Source organism: Balaenoptera musculus, chromosome 3, assembly GCF_009873245.2.
Source record: "Balaenoptera musculus isolate JJ_BM4_2016_0621 chromosome 3, mBalMus1.pri.v3, whole genome shotgun sequence".
Lineage (NCBI taxonomy): Eukaryota > Metazoa > Chordata > Mammalia > Artiodactyla > Balaenopteridae > Balaenoptera > Balaenoptera musculus.
The window spans coordinates 157,303,808-157,322,592 of NC_045787.1; the positions used below are offsets into that span (position 1 = coordinate 157,303,808).

General features: G+C 57.4%; 1 protein-coding gene across 3 annotated transcripts; it reads left to right on the forward strand.

The window, feature by feature from the left end:
- Nucleotides 1-1,798: 1,798 nt before the first annotated feature.
- ATP13A1 (ATPase 13A1) lies at nucleotides 1,799-17,685 on the forward strand. Of its 3 annotated transcripts, XM_036847922.1 has the most exons (26): nucleotides 1,799-2,213; nucleotides 4,489-4,578; nucleotides 4,698-4,888; nucleotides 6,354-6,426; nucleotides 6,614-6,769; nucleotides 6,873-6,942; nucleotides 7,021-7,127; nucleotides 7,647-7,776; nucleotides 7,901-7,956; nucleotides 8,533-8,659; nucleotides 8,750-8,887; nucleotides 8,967-9,087; nucleotides 9,438-9,595; nucleotides 9,909-10,084; nucleotides 10,159-10,269; nucleotides 11,374-11,499; nucleotides 12,358-12,466; nucleotides 14,015-14,214; nucleotides 14,295-14,391; nucleotides 15,098-15,258; nucleotides 15,330-15,444; nucleotides 15,532-15,728; nucleotides 16,577-16,719; nucleotides 16,924-17,035; nucleotides 17,121-17,264; nucleotides 17,350-17,685. In XM_036847922.1, exons 1-26 carry the CDS (start codon nucleotides 1,812-1,814, stop codon nucleotides 17,458-17,460), a joined length of 3,621 nt encoding a protein of 1,206 aa, XP_036703817.1. In that variant the 5' UTR covers nucleotides 1,799-1,811; the 3' UTR covers nucleotides 17,461-17,685. The 3 variants fall into 3 exon arrangements, with proteins under 3 accessions (XP_036703817.1, XP_036703818.1, XP_036703820.1); XM_036847923.1 differs by lacking the exon at nucleotides 16,924-17,035 and having other exon boundaries at nucleotides 1,804-2,213; nucleotides 8,735-8,887; nucleotides 17,350-17,679; XM_036847925.1 differs by lacking the exons at nucleotides 16,924-17,035; nucleotides 17,121-17,264 and having other exon boundaries at nucleotides 1,804-2,213; nucleotides 8,735-8,887; nucleotides 17,350-17,679.
- Nucleotides 17,686-18,785: the final 1,100 nt, after the last annotated feature.

Below are 18,785 nucleotides of genomic sequence, written 5' to 3' on the forward strand. Positions count from 1 at the left end.
GATATTCTGGAAAAGAAAACACTATGGAGATAGTTGTGACAAAAACTCATACAGCAAAACAATGACTCAGTTTTTGAAATAAGACTGCTTTGGAATTCAAAATGTCACCAGGAAGGGGCAAATTAAATGGGACATTCTGTTTCTTTCCTAAACATGTAACTATTTGGAATCCAACTGTGATTTCACAACTTTATGCTTTAAAACCATTCTCCCTGAGCAAGGGAGCTTTAACTTACGATGATAAGTTAACACTGGAATGTGCTTCGGGAATGTTCAAAAATGATGAACATCTTGGACACCGATAGCAGCATATAAGTTTATAGATGCAAAGACCTGATTGACAAATAGTTGGTCTACAAAACAAACCTGTTTTGGAGAGCTAGATACGAATTCCTACAAGTCAAAAAGCTTGTTGTTGCTAGTTAGTAAAACCCATGCTGAAAGGCTTTAGGTGGGATGATATTTAGCTTGATGTCTTCACATTGGAATGACACCAATAATCAGAGTAGGGAGTTCCCTGGCAGTCCAGTGGTTAGGACTCTATGCCTGAGTTCAATTCCTGGTCCGGGAACTAAGATCCCTCAAGCCGCAGGATGCGGCCAATAAATAAATAAATATTTTTTTAAAAAAGAGAATCAGAGTAATTGTGGGCCCGCTAAGAGCAGGGAATCAACTCAAAGTGATGTCATCTTTGTGTTAGTTTTATCACCACAGAAAAGAGAAAGATGTTCTAGAGGTTGCAGTCCATTCAAAGAAGTATTTTTGGAAAAGAAAACTGAAAGTAAAAATATCCTACTGTGTAAAATGGGACAGAAAGAAATGTCACGTTATTTTTATTAAATATAGAATATTATCTAAGTCCTATTGCATTTATGTTCTCCTTTTGCAGTCTTACATGTATATACCTCAAGAATCTTAAGAATATGCAACAATATAACCTACAAATTTAATGCCCAGTAAAGAGTTTAAAAAGTAGTTCAAATATTGCTGTATCAGAGGCCAGAAACATTATAAACATATCATACACATTTTTCTCAAACATCTTGTTGGATGTGTGTTTTCTATTAGTAGTACTACTAAGTACTGAAATACTAATTGCCACTGTTAATTAGTCCTATTGTGGTTTTTGTTGAAACAATAGCATTTATGTAACAGGAAAGTAAATAATAAACAATAAGTAAATGAACACCAATTTTTCATATTCTAATGTTAAAGTAGTAACTTTGTGGGTGTGTAATTATTATCTATTACATGATGCCTCCTGTCAGGTGTGGCTGTGTCCTGTCTAGACTCTCGAAGCCCACCAGCCCCGAGCCCTACCCAGGCCCGGATGTAGGGAAACCTCACCCCACCTCCACCCAACCCGCACGCGCACAAGGCCCGCCCTCATGATAAATCCCGCCCCCTGAACACTGGTGCTTCTTTGGCCCCACCTCCGCAGTGTCCAGGCTCCGCCCCTCGTGGCCCAGACAGTGCAGTCTCCGAGGAGGACTGGCCTCTTCCGATGTAGGTTGTCATGGTGGCACCCAACCCGCCTTGCCTCGCCTTTTCCGGTCTCAGTCCGGCGTGGCAAAGCAGGCAGGCTGCCTTAGCCCTTTCAAGCCCTCTCTGTCATGGCGGCGCCCTGCCTCTCCTTCCGGCCACAGCCTATCATGGCGGTGCCCTGAGTAGCCACTTCCGGACCCAGACCCCTACATTGCCCTGGCTTTTCTCACTCCTGGCTGCCATGGCGGCGCCCAGGGTTTACCGGAAGTACAACATCGGAAGTGAGCCGTAGCCTCTGCCCTGAAGCGAGAGCGGCGCTGGGAAAGATGGCGGCGGCGGCGGCGGCGGCGGTGGGCAATGCGGTGCCTTGCGGGGCTCGGCCTTGCGGGGCCCAGCCCGCCGGGCAGCCCAAGCCCAGGCCGCTGCCGCGCACTCTCCTTGCCGCCGGGCCGGCGCTCATAGAGAGCGGCGACGAGCTGGTCGCGGCCGTGTGGCCGTACCGGCGGCTGCCGCTGCTGCGGCGCCTCACGGTGCTGCCGTTCGTGGGGCTGCTCTACCCAGCCTGGCTGGGTGCCGCGGCTGCCGGCTGCTGGGGCTGGGGCAGCAGCTGGACGCAGATCCCCGAGGCCGCGCTGCTTGTACTCGCCACCATCTGCCTCGCGCACGCGCTCACCGTCCTCTCGGGACATTGGTCCGTGCACGCGCACTGCGCGCTCACCTGCACCCCGGTAAGTGTGCGCACCCGAGACCGACCCTGGGCATGGTCCGGCCTCACCGCGGATCCCAGCTACTGAGATTGTGTCCGTCCCCAACCCAGCCGGGGCCTCCGCATCTGCTGGAGCCGGGTCCCTAGAGGCGCCCTCCACCCTTGTGCGCTAGCTAAATTCTGGCCCCGCTTCTGACTTGGCTGTGTAACCCTGGCGCAGGTTACTTCCCTTCTCTGGAATTCCTCTCTGGTGTGGTCATTTAGATTCGATAAGGTAATACCTGTAAAAAGCTTAGCGCAGGGCCCGGGATATGTCACCATTTACTAGCTCCCATACTAGCGAGTAGTCGGTTGTTTCTCCTGGAAACGGTCTTACCTTCTTTGTTGTCTGTCTCCTACCTTGTTGTTCGTAGTGTGAGGTTAGACCTGTGGGATGGGTTTCCCTGTCTGTGGAGCTTGGTTTGAGAACTGAGCATCAGTCCTGCTGGCCAGGGCTCAGAGCCCCCCACCGCCACCCCATGACGACCAAAATGAGCTTGAAATGCAGTTAACTGCAGCGTTTAAGAGGAGCAGTGGGTGTTCGTGAGCAAGTGACTTAACTGCTTGGAGTCTCTTTATGTCTGTCTGCAGGGGTGATGGTAATGAGGACTGCCGTCAGAATACAACAGCGAGGTAGTGCATGTGACCCTTAGTCGTGAGATCTGGATGAGTGAGAGCTGCCCTGGGTTAGCAGTTGATATCAGTGACTGTGCCACTGCCCTCTGAGCCTGCCTCGGATGACACCAGCAGGTTTTGGAGCCATGGGCACTGAGGTCAGCCTCCCCTCTGATCCCACCACCCACCACAGGTTTGCTAAAAGAAGAGAAAAAGAGAACAGCACCCAGGGCTGCAGAAAGAAAAAGAGAAACCACACCACCACCACCCTCCCTCACCCCTCTTTGACCCTAAATGTGGACTGAATTCTCTTTCTCTTTTGAGAAAGTGAAATCTCTCTTATCCCAGGGGAGAGACTCAAACTTCTCAAACTTCTGGGATTGGTGGCTTCAAGTCAGTACAATGAAGGACCCCAGTGAGAGACAAAAGAATGGAGGGAAGTTGGGGGGTAACACCCCCAAACTTCCAGCTACCTATTGGCCTGCAGCTAAAAAGTGTGACTATTAACTTTCTCTCCAGGGATGGAGAAGAAAGAAGAACTAAGCAGCTGTGGGGTTAGGACAGACAAATCTGGGTTTGCATCAGAGATCTCAGACAGGGGTGCTTCTGCTCTCTGGGTTTCAGCTTCCCCTTGTGTAAAGTGAGAACTGTAACACCTACCTCAGGGTGCCATTGTGAGAGGAAACAGAGGAACTCTGCGAAGCACCTGGCGTGTGGCTGGCCGCATGTCGTGCTTTGCACTTTTCTACCATAGCGTTTCCTGCGGTCATAGTTCTGTCTCTTGTTGTTATTTTTGCCTGCTTTGGGGCCTGTGAACTTCTGGAGAGGCAGGACCTTGTTTCTCAGGGTCACCGCCATGTCCCCCAACCCCCCGCCCCCCCCCCAAAAAAAAGCACATGGCAACACGGGTTCTGGTGGAGCAGAGGTGGGATGGATTCAGGGAGTGCCAACGCAGTTCCATTCAGCGCCTCCGTGTCTTAGGTGCTGGAGAAATAACAGAGAACAAAACAGATGAAACACATTGTTTTCATGGTGTTAGTGGGGGAGATGGAACTCAGCAGTCAATGCTAAAGAGAGAAAACCAGGATGAGGATTTTGTGAGGGATCTTTAGATGGAGCATCCGGGGGCAGCGTCCTGAGAAGGTGACATCTGAGTGCAGGCCTGAAGCCAGCGGTGTGACCATGCGTTCCAGGCAGAGAAAACAGCATGTGCCCTTAGCTGAGGCAAGGATGAGCCTCATCATTCCTTATCACTCGAGGACACAGCGAGAATAGTAATGGGCACGGGGGGCAGAGGGGGAGCAGCGGGCCAGGTGGGCCGTAACAGGGCTTGGCTCGCGTGCACTGAGAGTGTACCTCATGCCGGGCAGCATTCTTCCTGCCTGAGTTCACCTTCGTCAGCAGAGCTCTGTGCGCTGGGCGCTGTTCATGACCCTGGCTTTATGATATGGGCAGGACCAGAGGCCCAGTGCAGTGCTGTCCCTTGTCCCAGTGACAGACTGGGGAGTGGCCAGTCAGCACCCAGAGCCCAGTGGCATGTTCCAGAGCATGTCCACAGAGCTGCGGCCCCCGTGACCTCCCCAGTGGAAGCCGTGGAGCTGGGGCTTGAGAAGGGCTCAGCGGCAGCACTTTGCCTCTCACAGGAGTTCGACCCCAGCAAAGCAACCTTCGTGAAGGTGGTGCCGACTCCCAACAACGGCTCCACTGAGCTCGTAGCCCTGCACCGTGATGAGGTAGGGACCATCTGCTCCAGCATGGGCTTGGATGGGATCCCCAGGCCCTGACATTCCCAGATCAGGGGCCTCTGCCACTCCCAGATCAGGGGCCTCTGCCACAGACACACCTCCCACAGGGCGAAGACGGCCAGGATGTGCTGTCCTTCGAATTCCAGAAGATCAAGTATTCCTACGATGCTCTGGAGAAGAAGCGTTTCCTCCCCGTGGCCTTTCCTGTGGGAAACCCGTTCTCATTCTACCAGAGCAACAGAGGGTTCCAGGAGGACTCGGAGATCCGTGCAGCCGAGAAGAAGTTTGGGAGCAACAGGTGAGTCCCAGCGTCCCCGTGCATCGCCCCTGCTGAGACAGGACTGGGCCTCTGCCTGTGGTCAGCAGCCCGGGTCCCTATCCCAGCTAGTGGCTCCTTCCCCATTTGTATATGCCCTGTGGTTTGGAGGAATCCACCTTTTCAACAAAACATCCCAGGTGGACGTGGCAGGCGCCCTCTGAGAAACGTGTTCTAGTCTAGTCTCCCTCAAACTTGCCTGCTGATAGGAACCCCCTGGAGGGCCCACAGCTTGGAGCCTGGCCCAGGGCTGTTCATCCTTGTCTTGTGTTGGTACCTTGTGTTCTCTTCTTTATTTTAAATTTTTTCTGTAAATGTAAATTCTTGTCATTTTTCTCATACATATCCCAGTACTTTATGAGTGGTGATTAAAAAAAAGATGGTGGTGAGCAGGATAGCTCTTGTTTGTACCAGGTAGAATGCAGATGCTCTGTCAGCACTTTCTCCTTTAACTTTCACCAAAACCACCAGTGTTGACAGGAGCTGGGAGGGGTCAGAGCTGGGCTTCAGAGCCCCCATCCTGGCCACGGTGATAATTGTCCTTGACTCAAAAATGCTCAGAATCTCTATGAAATTATTTCTTGACCTAGTTGCTTTTCAAAAAATTACAAATACGTTACTGCAACCAGTGATCTAGTAGGAAGGTTTATAGGAAACATTTACCGATCCTCCCCTCCCCAGCCCAGGTCAGCCATGGTGGCAGCCTGGGATGTCCACTTTCACACCGTCCTCACTTATGCAAAGGTACCCTACACAGTCCAGGGTGGGGCTCAGTTTTTATTGCAATGCAGCCACTGTGCAGTTTCTTTTTCTCAAATCCCATGTCCTGGATATCACTCCAGATCTGCAGGGCAAAACAAGGATGGCCGTAGTGGACCTGGCTGGTCCCATGGCCAGACAGGGCCACCACACAGAGTGCTGTAGAGCCCACCTTTCGGCCCTGCTTCTCAAATTCCAGGGCTTTTATTTAGGGAGTCTTTGGAACAGCCCAGCTCAGGCTCCCCCTCTCCATAGTGGGGTGGGGCTCAGGCACTGTATTTCAGGCCCCAGGGGACTCCACAGCACCTAGCTGCCAGGCCTCCTCTGTGCAGCTTCAGGGCTCCCGTCCCACGGTCAGCCATTCCTCTCCCCTTACCTTGTCACCCACCCAGATGGTAGGTTCTCGTCTTGCACCAGCCCCGCTCAGGGGGGCGGCTGCCTGAGGAGCCCAGTGCTGATTCAGAAGCTTCACCTGGGTTCTGCAGAGCAGAGGGCTGGGGGCAGTCCGCGCACCTGCTTCAGTGCCACACGGTCGAGGAGAGCCGTAGTTGAGCATCCCAATGTCTGGAAGCTCACCAGGGCCCCTAGTTGCCCAGGGAGGCCTTCCGTGCCCGGAAGTGGAGGTGTCAGGGGTGGGGCCCCTGGGACTTCCCACCGGGAACAGGGCGTGGCATCTGGTCTCTTTCAGGGCTGAGATGGTGGTGCCTGACTTCTCAGAGCTGTTCAAGGAGAGAGCCACGGCACCCTTCTTTGTGTTCCAGGTAAAGCAGCAGCTCTGGTCCTTCTCCCCACCCTGTTCCTTGGGGCTTTCACCCCACCTCCAAACATGAAAACCTCTCCCTGTCCTCGTGGTCAGAGCCTGTGGGCGGAACGGCCCTCGTGTGCCATCCAGTCCTCCGGAGGCATTCTCCCTGCGTTCCCAGGAACAGACAGGCCCGTGTCCCATAGGTGTTCTGCGTGGGACTCTGGTGTCTGGACGAGTACTGGTACTACAGTGTCTTCACACTCTCCATGCTGGTGGCCTTCGAGGCCTCCCTGGTGCAGCAGCAGATGCGGAACATGTCAGAGATCCGGAAGATGGGCAACAAGCCCCACATGATCCAGGTATGGCCAGTAGCGTGATGGTGGGTAGGAGGGTCCCTGTGGTCTTGGGGTGGGCGAGGCGTGGGCACATCCCCAGAGCTGACTGAACCCCACCCCCTCCCAGGTCTACCGGAGCCGAAAGTGGAGGCCCGTTGCCAGCAATGAGATTGTTCCCGGGGACATCGTCTCAATCGGTGAGGCCCAGTTCTGCTCCTTCCCGGTGGGAGCCCAGGCCTCAGGCTCTGTCCAACCCTCCTGCCCCTGCCCTGCAGGCCGCTCCCCACAGGAGAACCTGGTGCCATGCGACGTGCTGCTGTTGCGGGGCCGCTGCATCGTGGACGAGGCCATGCTCACTGGGGAGTCGGTGCCCCAGATGAAGGTGCTGAGTCAGGAGTGGAGGGAGGGGTGTCCTCAGTCTACTCAGGCACGTCACTGTCCCACCCATTGAGGAGGAAACGGGCCAGGGAAGGGCTGGTGGCTGGGCCAGGAGACTGGAGGAGGCATAGCATCTGGATGGAGATCCTGGGTTTCCTGGCAGGTCAGTGCCCTGGACTAATGGGAGCCAGGTGGTGATGAGGAGAGGGAAGGAGATGAGAGGCCAGGAGCATCGGTGAGGTGTCAGGCCCCCTGGGATCTCAGGCTGAGGTGGGCTGAGAGAAACCGGGAAGCTGTGAATCCGGGGTGAGGCCGGGTACGGGGTCACAGGGAGTCTATGCTGCACATGAAAGTGGAAGGAAGACAGCGTGGAGCCCCCGCCCCTGTGAGGTGCACCGGCTTGGCTGGGGAGCCCTGTGAGGGTCAGGCAGGCTCCTCCCAGCCCCAGGGTCCGGCTCTCCAGCCTGGGGATGGAGAAGGAGGCCAAGGTGGGACTAGCCATTGACTTTACTGTCGTCCCCAGGAACCCATCGAAGACCTCAGCCCCAACCGGGTACTGGACCTCCAGGCCGACTCCCGGCTCCACGTCATCTTCGGGGGCACCAAGGTGGTGCAGCACATCCCTCCCCAGAAAGCCACCACAGGCCTGAAGCGTAGGTGCCTCAGGGGTGTCTGGGGGTGTCCTAGCCCTGCCACCCCCAAACCCTCAAAGTCTGCTTGGCTCTGAGAGAGTCAGGATGAGCAGACATGAATGACACTGGTTCTTTGTCTCCCCAGCGGTGGACAGTGGGTGTGTGGCCTACGTTCTGAGGACCGGATTCAATACATCCCAGGTGTGGCACCTTGCCCAGTTCTGAGGAGGGTGGTCCCTGGGGCGTATGGTGGACAGCTGAGATGGCAACTCTTTCAGACCCCAGAACATCCACCCCATAGGCTCACTCTGATACCAGGTACTGGGCTGGGGGCCAGATTGCTGAGACAAGCCCCAGACTAGGCCTGCTTTCCCCGGCTGAGGTTCTGCCTCACAGGCAGTAGACTGATTTTGGTCCCGCACACTTGGGGATCACAGTCTGGGCCATAAACTCTTCACCAAAGTGGCATGAAGATTTCTTGGTAGAGACGATGGTCAGATCTCCTTCCAGAAAATCCATCCCTCCGCCCCAATCTCAGCCACTTCCTTCCCTGACCCCTAGTCTTCAGTCATTGGTCTCCGTAACTCTGTAGCTGTTGGCTGAGTTGCAGCCGCCCACATAGCTGTGCAGTTCCTGGAACAGCTGTGTTGTCAGCTGTGGCGCTCAGTCAGCCCAGGCAGCCACTCCCCAGCAGCAGAGAGAACCTGGCCCTGGTGCTTTTAGGCAGGAAAGGCCGCCACCCTCCCAGGAAAGATCTCTGTCCCTCCGTCCCTCTAGGGCAAGCTGCTGCGCACGATCCTCTTTGGGGTCAAGAGGGTGACAGCGAACAACCTGGAGACCTTCATCTTCATCCTCTTCCTCCTGGTCTTTGCCATTGCAGCAGCCGCCTACGTGTGGATCGAAGGTAAGCACCATGACCACTCCCCCCCGCCTCCCCACCATCTGCTGGACCCCGTGCCCATGGCCCCCAGGCTGGCAGGCCCTGTCTTCGCAGGTACCAAGGACCCCAGCCGGAACCGCTACAAGCTGTTTCTGGAATGCACGCTGATCCTCACTTCTGTCGTGCCCCCCGAGCTGCCCATTGAGCTGTCTCTGGCCGTCAACACTTCCCTCATTGCTCTGGCCAAGCTCTGTGAGTCTCTGGGGCAGGGACAGGGTGCCGAGTGGGCTGGGGCCCGGCAGCACCCCTGACACTGGCTCCCACCACCCAGACATGTACTGCACGGAGCCCTTCCGGATCCCCTTCGCCGGCAAGGTGGAGGTGTGCTGCTTTGACAAGACAGGGACCTTGACCAGCGACAGCCTGGTGGTGCGCGGTGTGGCCGGGCTCCGGTGAGCGTGGGGAGTCTGGATCGCAAGGCGCCCAGCCGGGAGCGTTCTGGGAGCTCAAGGGACAGACAGCTGCCCAGCCCAAGCCTTCGAAGTGAGGGCCTGTCACAGGCCCTACCACAGAGGTCCATTCTAGGGAGCCCCCAAGCATTCTTCAGTGTGAGTGACAGTGGCAGGGGGCTCAGCTTGGGCTCCAAGCAGCCACGTGACCTCTGGGGGCATTCATGAGACGCGTGCAGGTGTCGCAGGGACCAAGACAACACCCTGCAGCCCCCACTGTGACCGGCAATTCCCAGGGGGTCCCTCTACCTAGTCACCTCCACCCTGTAACCAGCTATTCTTCCTCCTTGCAGAGATGGGAAGGAGGTGACCCCTGTGTCCAACATCCCCATAGAAACACACCGGGCTCTGGCCTCATGCCATTCCCTCATGCAGCTGGATGACGGCACCCTTGTGGGTGACCCGCTTGAGAAAGCCATGCTGACGGCCGTCGACTGGACGCTGACCAAAGGTGAGGGGCTGGAGCCTCGGCCACACCGCCAGCTCTTACGTCCCCGGGCAGGCGGGGTGTACCTCTCAGGCACCTGTGTGTTCAACTCAGGCAAGTGGGTGGGCACAGGCTCACCTCTGACCTGGGGCAGGGTCCTTCATACCCAGATCTCCCAGCTCGGACCCCTCCCAGAGCCAGGAGTTCCTGCAGGCCCTGGGTCTGGAGGTGGGGGGAGGAAGGGGATGGAGGGAGGAAGGGCACGGAGGGGGCAGGTGGGGGCTTGGCTGCCTCTTTGGAGCGAAGGCCCTCAGGACTCGTACTTATTTGTTTCCAGATGAGAAAGTATTCCCCCGAAGTATTAAAACTCAGGGGCTGAAAATTCACCAGCGCTTTCATTTTGCCAGTGCCCTAAAGCGAATGTCCGTGCTCGCCTCCTACGAGAAGCTTGGCTCCACCGATCTCTGCTACATCGCGGCCGTGAAGGGGGCCCCTGAAACCCTGCACTCCATGGTGAGCCAGCCCCGGCCCAGGGTGGGGAGGGGGGTGCGGGGCGGTTGGTGACATCCCCCCTGCGTTCCCTGCAGTTTGCCCAGTGCCCACCTGACTACCACCACATCCACACGGAGATTTCCCGGGAAGGAGCCCGTGTCCTGGCGCTGGGGTATAAGGAGCTGGGGCACCTCACTCACCAGCAGGTAAGGGCCCAAGCCCCCCTCCTACCGGCCCCTTGTCCGCATCACCTTCTGTCCCCTGTGGCACCACCATGAACGGGCACGATTTTATCTTCCTCCTCCCTGGCCTGTACCTTTGGAGGCCCCAGGTGGCACTCAGTCCTCAGTTTCTTCTCGTCCCCTGCATGCCCCATTCCCCACGGACCCCATCCTACCCCAGAACCCAGGGCTGCTCCCTAGAGAGCACACCCAGGTCTCACCTCCTATCCTCACATCCACGGGTTCTCTCACACCCCCTTGGGGAACGCCCTGGGGCACCTTAGATTCCCTATCTCCAGCCCAGCTCCACCCCTGCCTTGCCCAACCACCTGGTCACTGCATGATCTTGGGGTATCCCCAGCCCTCAGTCACACCCCACGTCCCATTGGCTGTAGGCTCTCCTCCCACCTCCAGTAGCAACGCTGCTCCTTTACCTGCTTCCACCTTGGCCCTCATCCAAGTGGCTTTCGTCTGCTTGCACCCAGCAGCCATGAGACCCTTCCAGAAGGCACACCAGGTCACACCTCTGTTCAGAGCCTCGTTCAAGGCCCGTTCCTGAGCCTAGTCACAGACCCTTCAGAGCCCCCTGGGTCTGTGCCACCCCACGACCCTCTCTGCCCCATTCCCGTGGCTTCATCTCTCTCGTGGTAATCAGTGCTCTGATTTCTGTGACTTTCTTTATTACATGTCTCCTCCAGTAGAAGGCAAGTTCCATGAGGGCAGAGATTTTTTAGTTTCTGGTATGAGATAGGGAACATGAGCTCTTGCTCAGTGGTTATCAAAGGAGAGTCCCAACTTTCCTGTTCTAGAAGATGAAATACAGGGGCTTTGTGTCATGCTGTTGTCCATGGTAGCGGGCAGAGGCACCGTTGGGAGGCCAGGGCCACCCAGCCACTGCTGAGCCCCTCTGCCACCAGGGCGCCTCTCACTCTCCCCACACCTCTCACCTTCTGACCCTCCAGTGTCCCTCCTGCAAGGATGGGGCCTTCTCTGACCTCCCCACCCCCCGACCCCAGCGTGTTGTCAGAGCTTGGGAAATGGGGGAGGGGGAGAGACAGGTCATGAGGGCACTGCTGTCTCCATCCACAGGCCCGGGAGCTCAAGCGGGAGGCCCTGGAGTGCAACCTCAAGTTCGTCGGCTTCATTGTGGTCTCCTGCCCACTCAAGGCTGACTCCAAGGCCGTGATCCGCGAGATCCAGAACGCCTCCCATCGGGTACAGCCAGTGGACCCCTCCCCACCAGGCCCCATGGGTGGGCAGTCTTGGTTACTCCTTACAGACAGGGGGATGTGACAGTAGAGGACAGTTCCATCCTCAGTGGGGCACTCAGCGGTGGGTATCTGGGTCTTGGAAGCAAAGGTTCCATGGCTTTTGGTTGAGCTCCACCATGGCTTGGACGCTCATGCTATCCCTCATGCCTGAGGATGCTCTGGGACTCAATCTGTGCCCACCCTTCTCACATCACTTTCTCAGGCCCCCAGCATCACTGGGAGATGAGGGCTATTCCCCCCACTCCGCCCCATCTTAGGAAAAAGCTGAGGCTGGGTTGGAGGATGTGGAGACAACACCCAGACAGGCTGTGTGTGTCCCAGTGGCTTTTCTCTGTCAGTCTTGGTGGTTTGTGTATTCTAGTTCAGGACTCAGTTTAGGGTGTGGGAAGCGAGCCTGGCAGTGTCAGAGGGTAGTGACGTGATTAGTCCTCACCCGGCCTCAGCAGTCAAGGCCCATCTTGCCATCACCAGTCTCTAAGCCAGAAGGCTAGAGCTTGTGTCATACCACCCCCAATCTCCTGCCTGGAGCATCAACCAAGCCAAGAGGGTCCACACCAAGGGCTGGCTCTTAGTTTGTGTTGCAAATAAAGGCTGTGGGTGTTCTCAGAAAGACGCACATACACATATCATTCGCAGAAAACTCTACCAGGTGAGGCAGGTTGAGGCTCCTGGAAGCCCAGTCCCCATTAGGGGGCCAAGCGCTTCCTCTGTGGCTGTCCTCAGAAGGGACTTGGCCCCCAGGTCTCCGGGCTGGAGTTCTGACCCACTGAGCCCTGCTGCACTGCCTCCGCCCTCTCCCCAGGTGGTCATGATCACCGGTGACAACCCGCTCACTGCCTGCCATGTGGCTCAGGAGCTGCACTTCATTGAAAAGGCTCACACGCTGATCCTGCAGCCTCCCACGGAGAGAGGTGAGGCCCCACGTGGTCGTGGGCTGGGGGGACCTTGAGTCCAAGAACAGCTCCCGCCTGGTGGCTCACCTCTGTGCCAGGCCTGAGTGAGCACGCCCAGCATCATCCAGTACCCGTGACACAGGCCTGCGGATCACAGCCCTGCCCCGTGCGCACGCTTGGGCTGTCTGGCCGGGGAGCTCCACACCCCACCTGCGCGGCAGCATGCAGGCGGTCACCGGCTCTGGGGCCAGCGGCACCTTACAATGTTAAGGCGGTTGGTTGTGGTCACACCAGCCCACGTTTCATAGCCTCCCACCCGCCTTGGGCCTGGCTGGCTGCCTGTGCATGGCGAGTGCTCCCCTCTTGAGCACCGGGACTGCTGGGGCTCGTGTTTGGTGTGGCCAGAACCCGGGGCAGAGGGCTTGGTTTGCATTCGTCAGACTCTTTGCCCCACACGGGAGGGCTCGCCGTTCCCACCCCACATAGGAGGAAGCCAACCAGGTCAGCTGTTGGGGCCCCTGCTCTATAGACAAGGAGACAGAGAAGTGAATCCATCCACCTGGATCGTTGGGAAACACGGTGACTAAGGATTTGAACTCAGATGTCCTGATTCCAGAACTCATGGTCTCTGGCCTCACCTGAGTAACCAAACTGGTTGCAAGTGGTGCCTCAGAATCAGAAAAATGGAGGGACGAATCCAGCCCCAGCACCTCTGGCTGGTGGGGTGGAGTCTGTCAGAGGCCGCAGGACAGCACCCGGTGCAGGGCCTGGCTTGGGAGCAACATGCACCAGTGATGTCACCGGGCTGCAGGCCAGAGGAGGGTGCCGGTATGGCCCGGCCGAGAGGGCTTCCGGAACCTCCCAGCCCTTCTCTCCGTCTGCGCTGTTGATCCCAGGTCTCTGTCCCAGTCCCAGGCACTGGCTCTTCCAGAGCCTGGGGATCGTAGGCAGGTGGCCCAGAGGTGGCTGCCAAGACTGTTGGTGAGCGAGTGAAGCTGCTCTAACAGAACAGCCGCAACAGGAGCCAGGTGGAGATTATTTTCCTTTCAGGCTCTGACAGCTCAGGGCCAGCTGTCCAGTGCTGAGAAGGCTGGTGGGCTGCCCTCAGCTGTCCTCGGTGCTCAGCATCCGCACCTAGACCAACCAGCTAGAAAGGGGAAGTGGGTAGCAAGCAGTGTCTGGCCTGAGGAAGTGATTCAGGGTGCCCTGGCCCTAGGAGAGCAGAGTTTCAGGCAGGCCCCCAGGGTTGGGGGTTCATTAGGTGAGGGGTTGGGGGGAGGGGGTGGCGCGTCTGAGGTCAGGCTGCCTGGGTTTGAATCTGGCCCATCACATGATCTCAGGCCAGTGGCTTAGGCCCTGGGTTTTCAGATCCTTTGTATTGGAGGTTTCTGTGCATGGTCTCTGTGGGGTGCCTAGGGTCTGGGGTACAGGTTGGTATGGACCTGGGGTGGGGGCCAAGAAGGTGCTCCAGAGAGGAGAGACTAGGACTGCACACGTGGGGTCCAAGTGAGAGGGTCCACCTGAGCAGCTGAGCCCCATCCCTGACCCTGGGCACTGGCCCTGCAGGTCGGCCGTGTGAGTGGCATTCCATCGACGGCAGCATCACGCTGCCCCTGGCCCAGGGCTCCCCGAAGGCACTGGCCCTGGATCACGCACTGTGCCTCACGGGCGATGGCCTGGCCCACCTGCAGGCCGAGGACCCCCAGCTGCTGCTTCGCCTCATCCCACACGTGCAAGTGTTCGCCCGAGTGGCCCCCAAACAGAAGGTGGGTACAGGGTGGCGGAGGGCAGGCGGGGCCCTGGGGATGGCATGCAACCCTCACTCAGCCCGTCTTTCCCCAAACAGGAGTTTGTCATCACCAGCCTGAAGGAGCTGGGCTACGTGACCCTCATGTGTGGGGATGGCACCAACGACGTGGGTGCCCTGAAGCACGCTGATGTGGGTGAGTCCCTGGGTTTGGGGGCTGTTCTGCCAACACCGGCTTACCATCAGGGACGCGCCACTGAGCAAGTTCTGTGAGGAAGCAGTAGTGAAGGGGCGGGGCAGGGACTGGTGGCATTGGGGATCTGAATGGCTCCAAGGCCGGGAAGAGATACAAGTGTCTGAGGAAAAGTGTGGCGGGCATCACCAAGAAGCTCTGGTGAGGGTCTAGGGCGGCTCCATGGGGCAGACACGACTTGGTTTTCTCAGGCCCCCCGGGCACTATATGGGCTGCAAGGGCCAAGGCCAGAGGCCAGGGAGAGTTTATAGCCTCGGATCTGTGTCAACAGAATATAGATGTCAAGTTGATGTTTGAAGACCAATTTAACCTAGTTTCTTTCAGTGCTTTTCAGATATTCATTTGGTTTATCAACTACGATATTTATGACACATCATTTACCTCATTATGATTCTTGGCAATAAACTTCTTTGGAAATCAGTTAGTTTTGACCTACATAGCATTATATACTTTATTTGGGTATTGTTTTTTTGTTGTCCTTAAGTAGTTTGTAGAAAGTAAGATAGATGCTCTCTGAGGCGCTCCTTGGGGTGGGTGATCAGGTAAAATGGGGAGGTTTGGCCCCGGGATTAGCTGTGCTGAGCAGACACTCTGTGCTCTGTGCCGGGGTGGCAGGCTCCCTCTGGCTTCTGACACACACTCCCACCAGGTGTGGCCCTCCTGGCCAATGCCCCTGAGCGGGTCATCGAGCGGCGGCGACGGCCCCGGGACAGCCCCGTCCTGAGCAACAGTGGAGTTAGGGCCACCTCCAGGGCAGCCAAGCAGAGGTCAGGGCTCCCACCCTCTGAGGAGCAGCTGGCCTCCCAGCGGGTGAGTCTCAGAAGGGGGGGCACCAGCACCCCCTTGTGGTCAGGTCTCACCCCTTGCTACCTGCCTCATAGGACCGCCTGAGTCAGGTGCTTCGGGACCTCGAGGACGAGAGCATGCCCATCGTGAAGCTGGGGGACGCCAGCATCGCTGCGCCCTTCACCTCCAAACTCTCCTCCATCCAGTGCAGTGAGTCCTGCTGCCGCGATCCTCCCCTACCCCATCCCTAGGCCCATCCTGCCTGGCACCCATGCCCACACCTGCCTTCCCCCGCAGTTTGCCACGTGATCAAGCAGGGCCGCTGCACGCTGGTGACCACGCTGCAGATGTTCAAGATCTTGGCGCTCAATGCCCTCATCCTGGCCTACAGCCAGAGTGTCCTATACTTGGAGGGTGTCAAGTTCAGTGACTTCCAGGCCACGCTGCAGGGGCTGCTCCTGGCTGGCTGTTTCCTCTTCATCTCCCGCTCCAAGGTGGGCCAGGACCCTGAGCAAAGCAGGGGCTCCCGCCCCAGCCCAAGAGTGCCGTCTGCTTCTCTAAGCCATGGTTCTTGCCCCAGAGGTGCCGGGAAGCTTCTCGGATTGATGATTGGCGACGCTTGGGCCAGCCAGGGCAGGCTCTTAAAGGCACCACCACATATCTGTTTTATCCTCACAGCAGCCCTTGGGATGGGAACCCTCATCCCCAAGTTACAGATGGGGATCAGGGGGCAGGGCGGGTGCCCACTGAGGCTCTTCAGAGTGCCGCCGCTCAGGCCCAGCGCTGTCCACAGGCTGGGGTCTCAGGTGGGCCACACAATTGAGACAGATGGGAAAACGATCATCAAGACCACTCAGTATGCAGTGCTGAGAAAAACACCAAGTAGGTCACGCAGGCTGTGGGGAATGGCCTCAGGGTCAGTCAGGGAGGTCTGTGTAATGCTGACATTCAGGCCAACGCATAAAGAACAAGAGAACCAGCGAGGAACTAGGCACAAAGGCCGCAGATGGTCATGGGCTGATGCAAGGAGGCCCTGCTGGCCAGAGGGGGTGGGAGGTGGTCTGGGTTGATCATACATGCCTCATGAGCAACAGGGAGGGCTTTAAGTTTATTCTAGAGCGGGGGCGGGGTGGATCTTAAGACCCCTATGGCTGGGCATTGAGCGAGGTGGGGGTGGCATCTGGACTGAGGGGATGGGGGGCAGACAGGGCTCTGGGGACTAGTGCTGACCTGTAACCCCCAGAATTTGGTGACCACTCTCTGCACAAGGCCTGCCAGGAAGTAGGGTAGGTGGGTGACCCCAGGGCGAGCCTGGGCCCTGACCCCCACTCTGCCCCTGCAGCCCCTCAAGACCCTCTCCCGAGAGCGGCCCCTGCCCAACATCTTCAACTTATACACCATCCTCACTGTCATGCTGCAGTTCTGCGTGCACTTCATGAGTCTCGTCTACCTGTACAGCGAGGCCCAGGCCCGGAGCCCTGAGAAGTGAGTGCACTCCCAGCCTGGGGGTGGACAGGCTGCTCCCAGAGGAGGCGGCATCCCTGCGGTTGGGGGGTGGCAGGAGAAACATGCAGACGTTGGCCTGGGGTGACCGGGGCCAGGCCAGCAGAGTCCACCAGGCGGAGTCCTGGTTCCGCGGGGGGGCAGCAGGAATCATGAAGGGGCCCTGACCCCCATGTGTCCCTGAAGGCAGGAGCAATTTGTGGACCTGTACAAAGAATTTGAGCCAAGCCTAGTCAACAGCACAGTGTACATCATGGCCATGGCCATGCAGATGGCCACCTTCGCCATTAACTACAAGGTGAGGCCCAGCCCCTGCCCGAGCACACCCTGCCCACCCTCTGGGCTGCCACGACACACAGCTGTCCATCTGCCTGTCCCCACAGGGCCCACCCTTCATGGAGAGCCTGCCTGAGAACAGGCCTTTGGTGTGGAGCCTGGCCGTGTCACTCCTGGCCATCGTGGGCCTGCTGCTTGGCTCCTCACCTGAGTTCAACAGCCAGTTTGGACTCGTGGACATCCCTGTGGAGGTGAGGGGCCCTGTAGACGCGGTCCCAGGACTTGGCCTGGACCTGTCTGCAGGCACCTGACTCACCAGCACTCCCTGTCCCACAGTTCAAGCTGGTCATCGCCCAGGTCCTACTCCTGGACTTCTGCTTGGCACTCCTGGTCGACCGCGTCCTGCAGTTCTTCCTGGGGACCCCAAAGCTGAAAGTGCCTTCCTGAGATGGCGGTGCTGGCACCTACTGCCCACTCTGCTGCCGCTGGGCAGGAGCCCCGCAAGGGCCCCAGGAGGGAACACTGCCCCCACGGTGAGGCTGACCTGGCCTTGCCCACCAAGACTGAGCTGGGACACCCCCACCCCACCCCCTACGGCTGTCTGAGGCCTGGCTGGCGGAACCAGCTCTGGGCCAGCGTCTTTGGTAAATAAAGCAGCATCAGTGATTTGAAGAAGCCTTGCCTCCATCTCTGCGCCACAGAAGGGGTCGCTGGGGGCTGGGTGGTCCCCAAGGAAGGTCCTGGCACCCTCCTCATGGGCTGTGTAAGGTTCTAACCTCCCTCTGCAACACATTCAGCACTTGGACAGGTCAAGCTCGGAACCCAGAGAGCTCTGCGTATTTCCTAGTTTTGCAAGCACCCCCATGTTTCTGTGGTCTCGCAGCTTCACGTTTTGACACCTCAGGCACTGAAGGGAGTTTTAAGATCGATGCCATTTTTCCCTTTTCAATAATATGCAAAATAACAGCATGCCTTCCTCTCATAGTGTCAGATATGAGGAAGTTCAATCCAAATCACTACGAACACTGACTCGGGTCACACTCGGGATTCTGCACCACACAGGTCATAGCCAGGGTCTGACGTGCAGCCTGGCTCTCATACTGTTACTGTCCTTCCTTTCAAAAGGTGCTCGCTCACTATAGCTCAGGAACTGTGGAATAGGTAGCATGAAAGCTAAGAGCCACAGTCAGAGATTTCTTGCCTTCTCAACAGCCAAAAACTAGAAAAAACTATTTCCAGTCAGAAATTACAGAGTGTGGGGTGTGGGTGCATTTTTATAACTTTGGCAAGTTGCATGTGACGAACTCAGGCCAGGGAACCCAGGCCGTGGCTTCTGGACAACTTCCCCCTCCCCACCGATGCTCGGTGAGGAGCTCTCTACCCTTTCCTGCCCTTGCCCTTTGGTCATCCTCAGGAGCCCAACCCTGACTGGCTTCCCATCAGGAGGAGTGTGGCCCACAGCCCAAGGAAGGCCCTGGGAGCCAAAGTGGGAAAGGGGCTGGGACCAGCTGTGAGCATCAGGTGGGCCCTGAACACTGGCCAAGGTTTCTGGAGGGGTGGGGGTGCCAGACCCCATCCAGCAGAGGGGCTGCTAGGGTCACATGGAATCCTTGAGGCAATTTGAGGCAACCAGAAGGGGAGCACTCTGGACTTGGGGTTTGCTGGGGATGATTCTTGCAGGGGCTCAGGGCGAGGGTCTCTATGCCCTCCGTGCCTGAGAGAGGTGCTAAGGGTGCTCTGGCTCTGCTTTAACTGGGTCTTCAAGAGCCTGA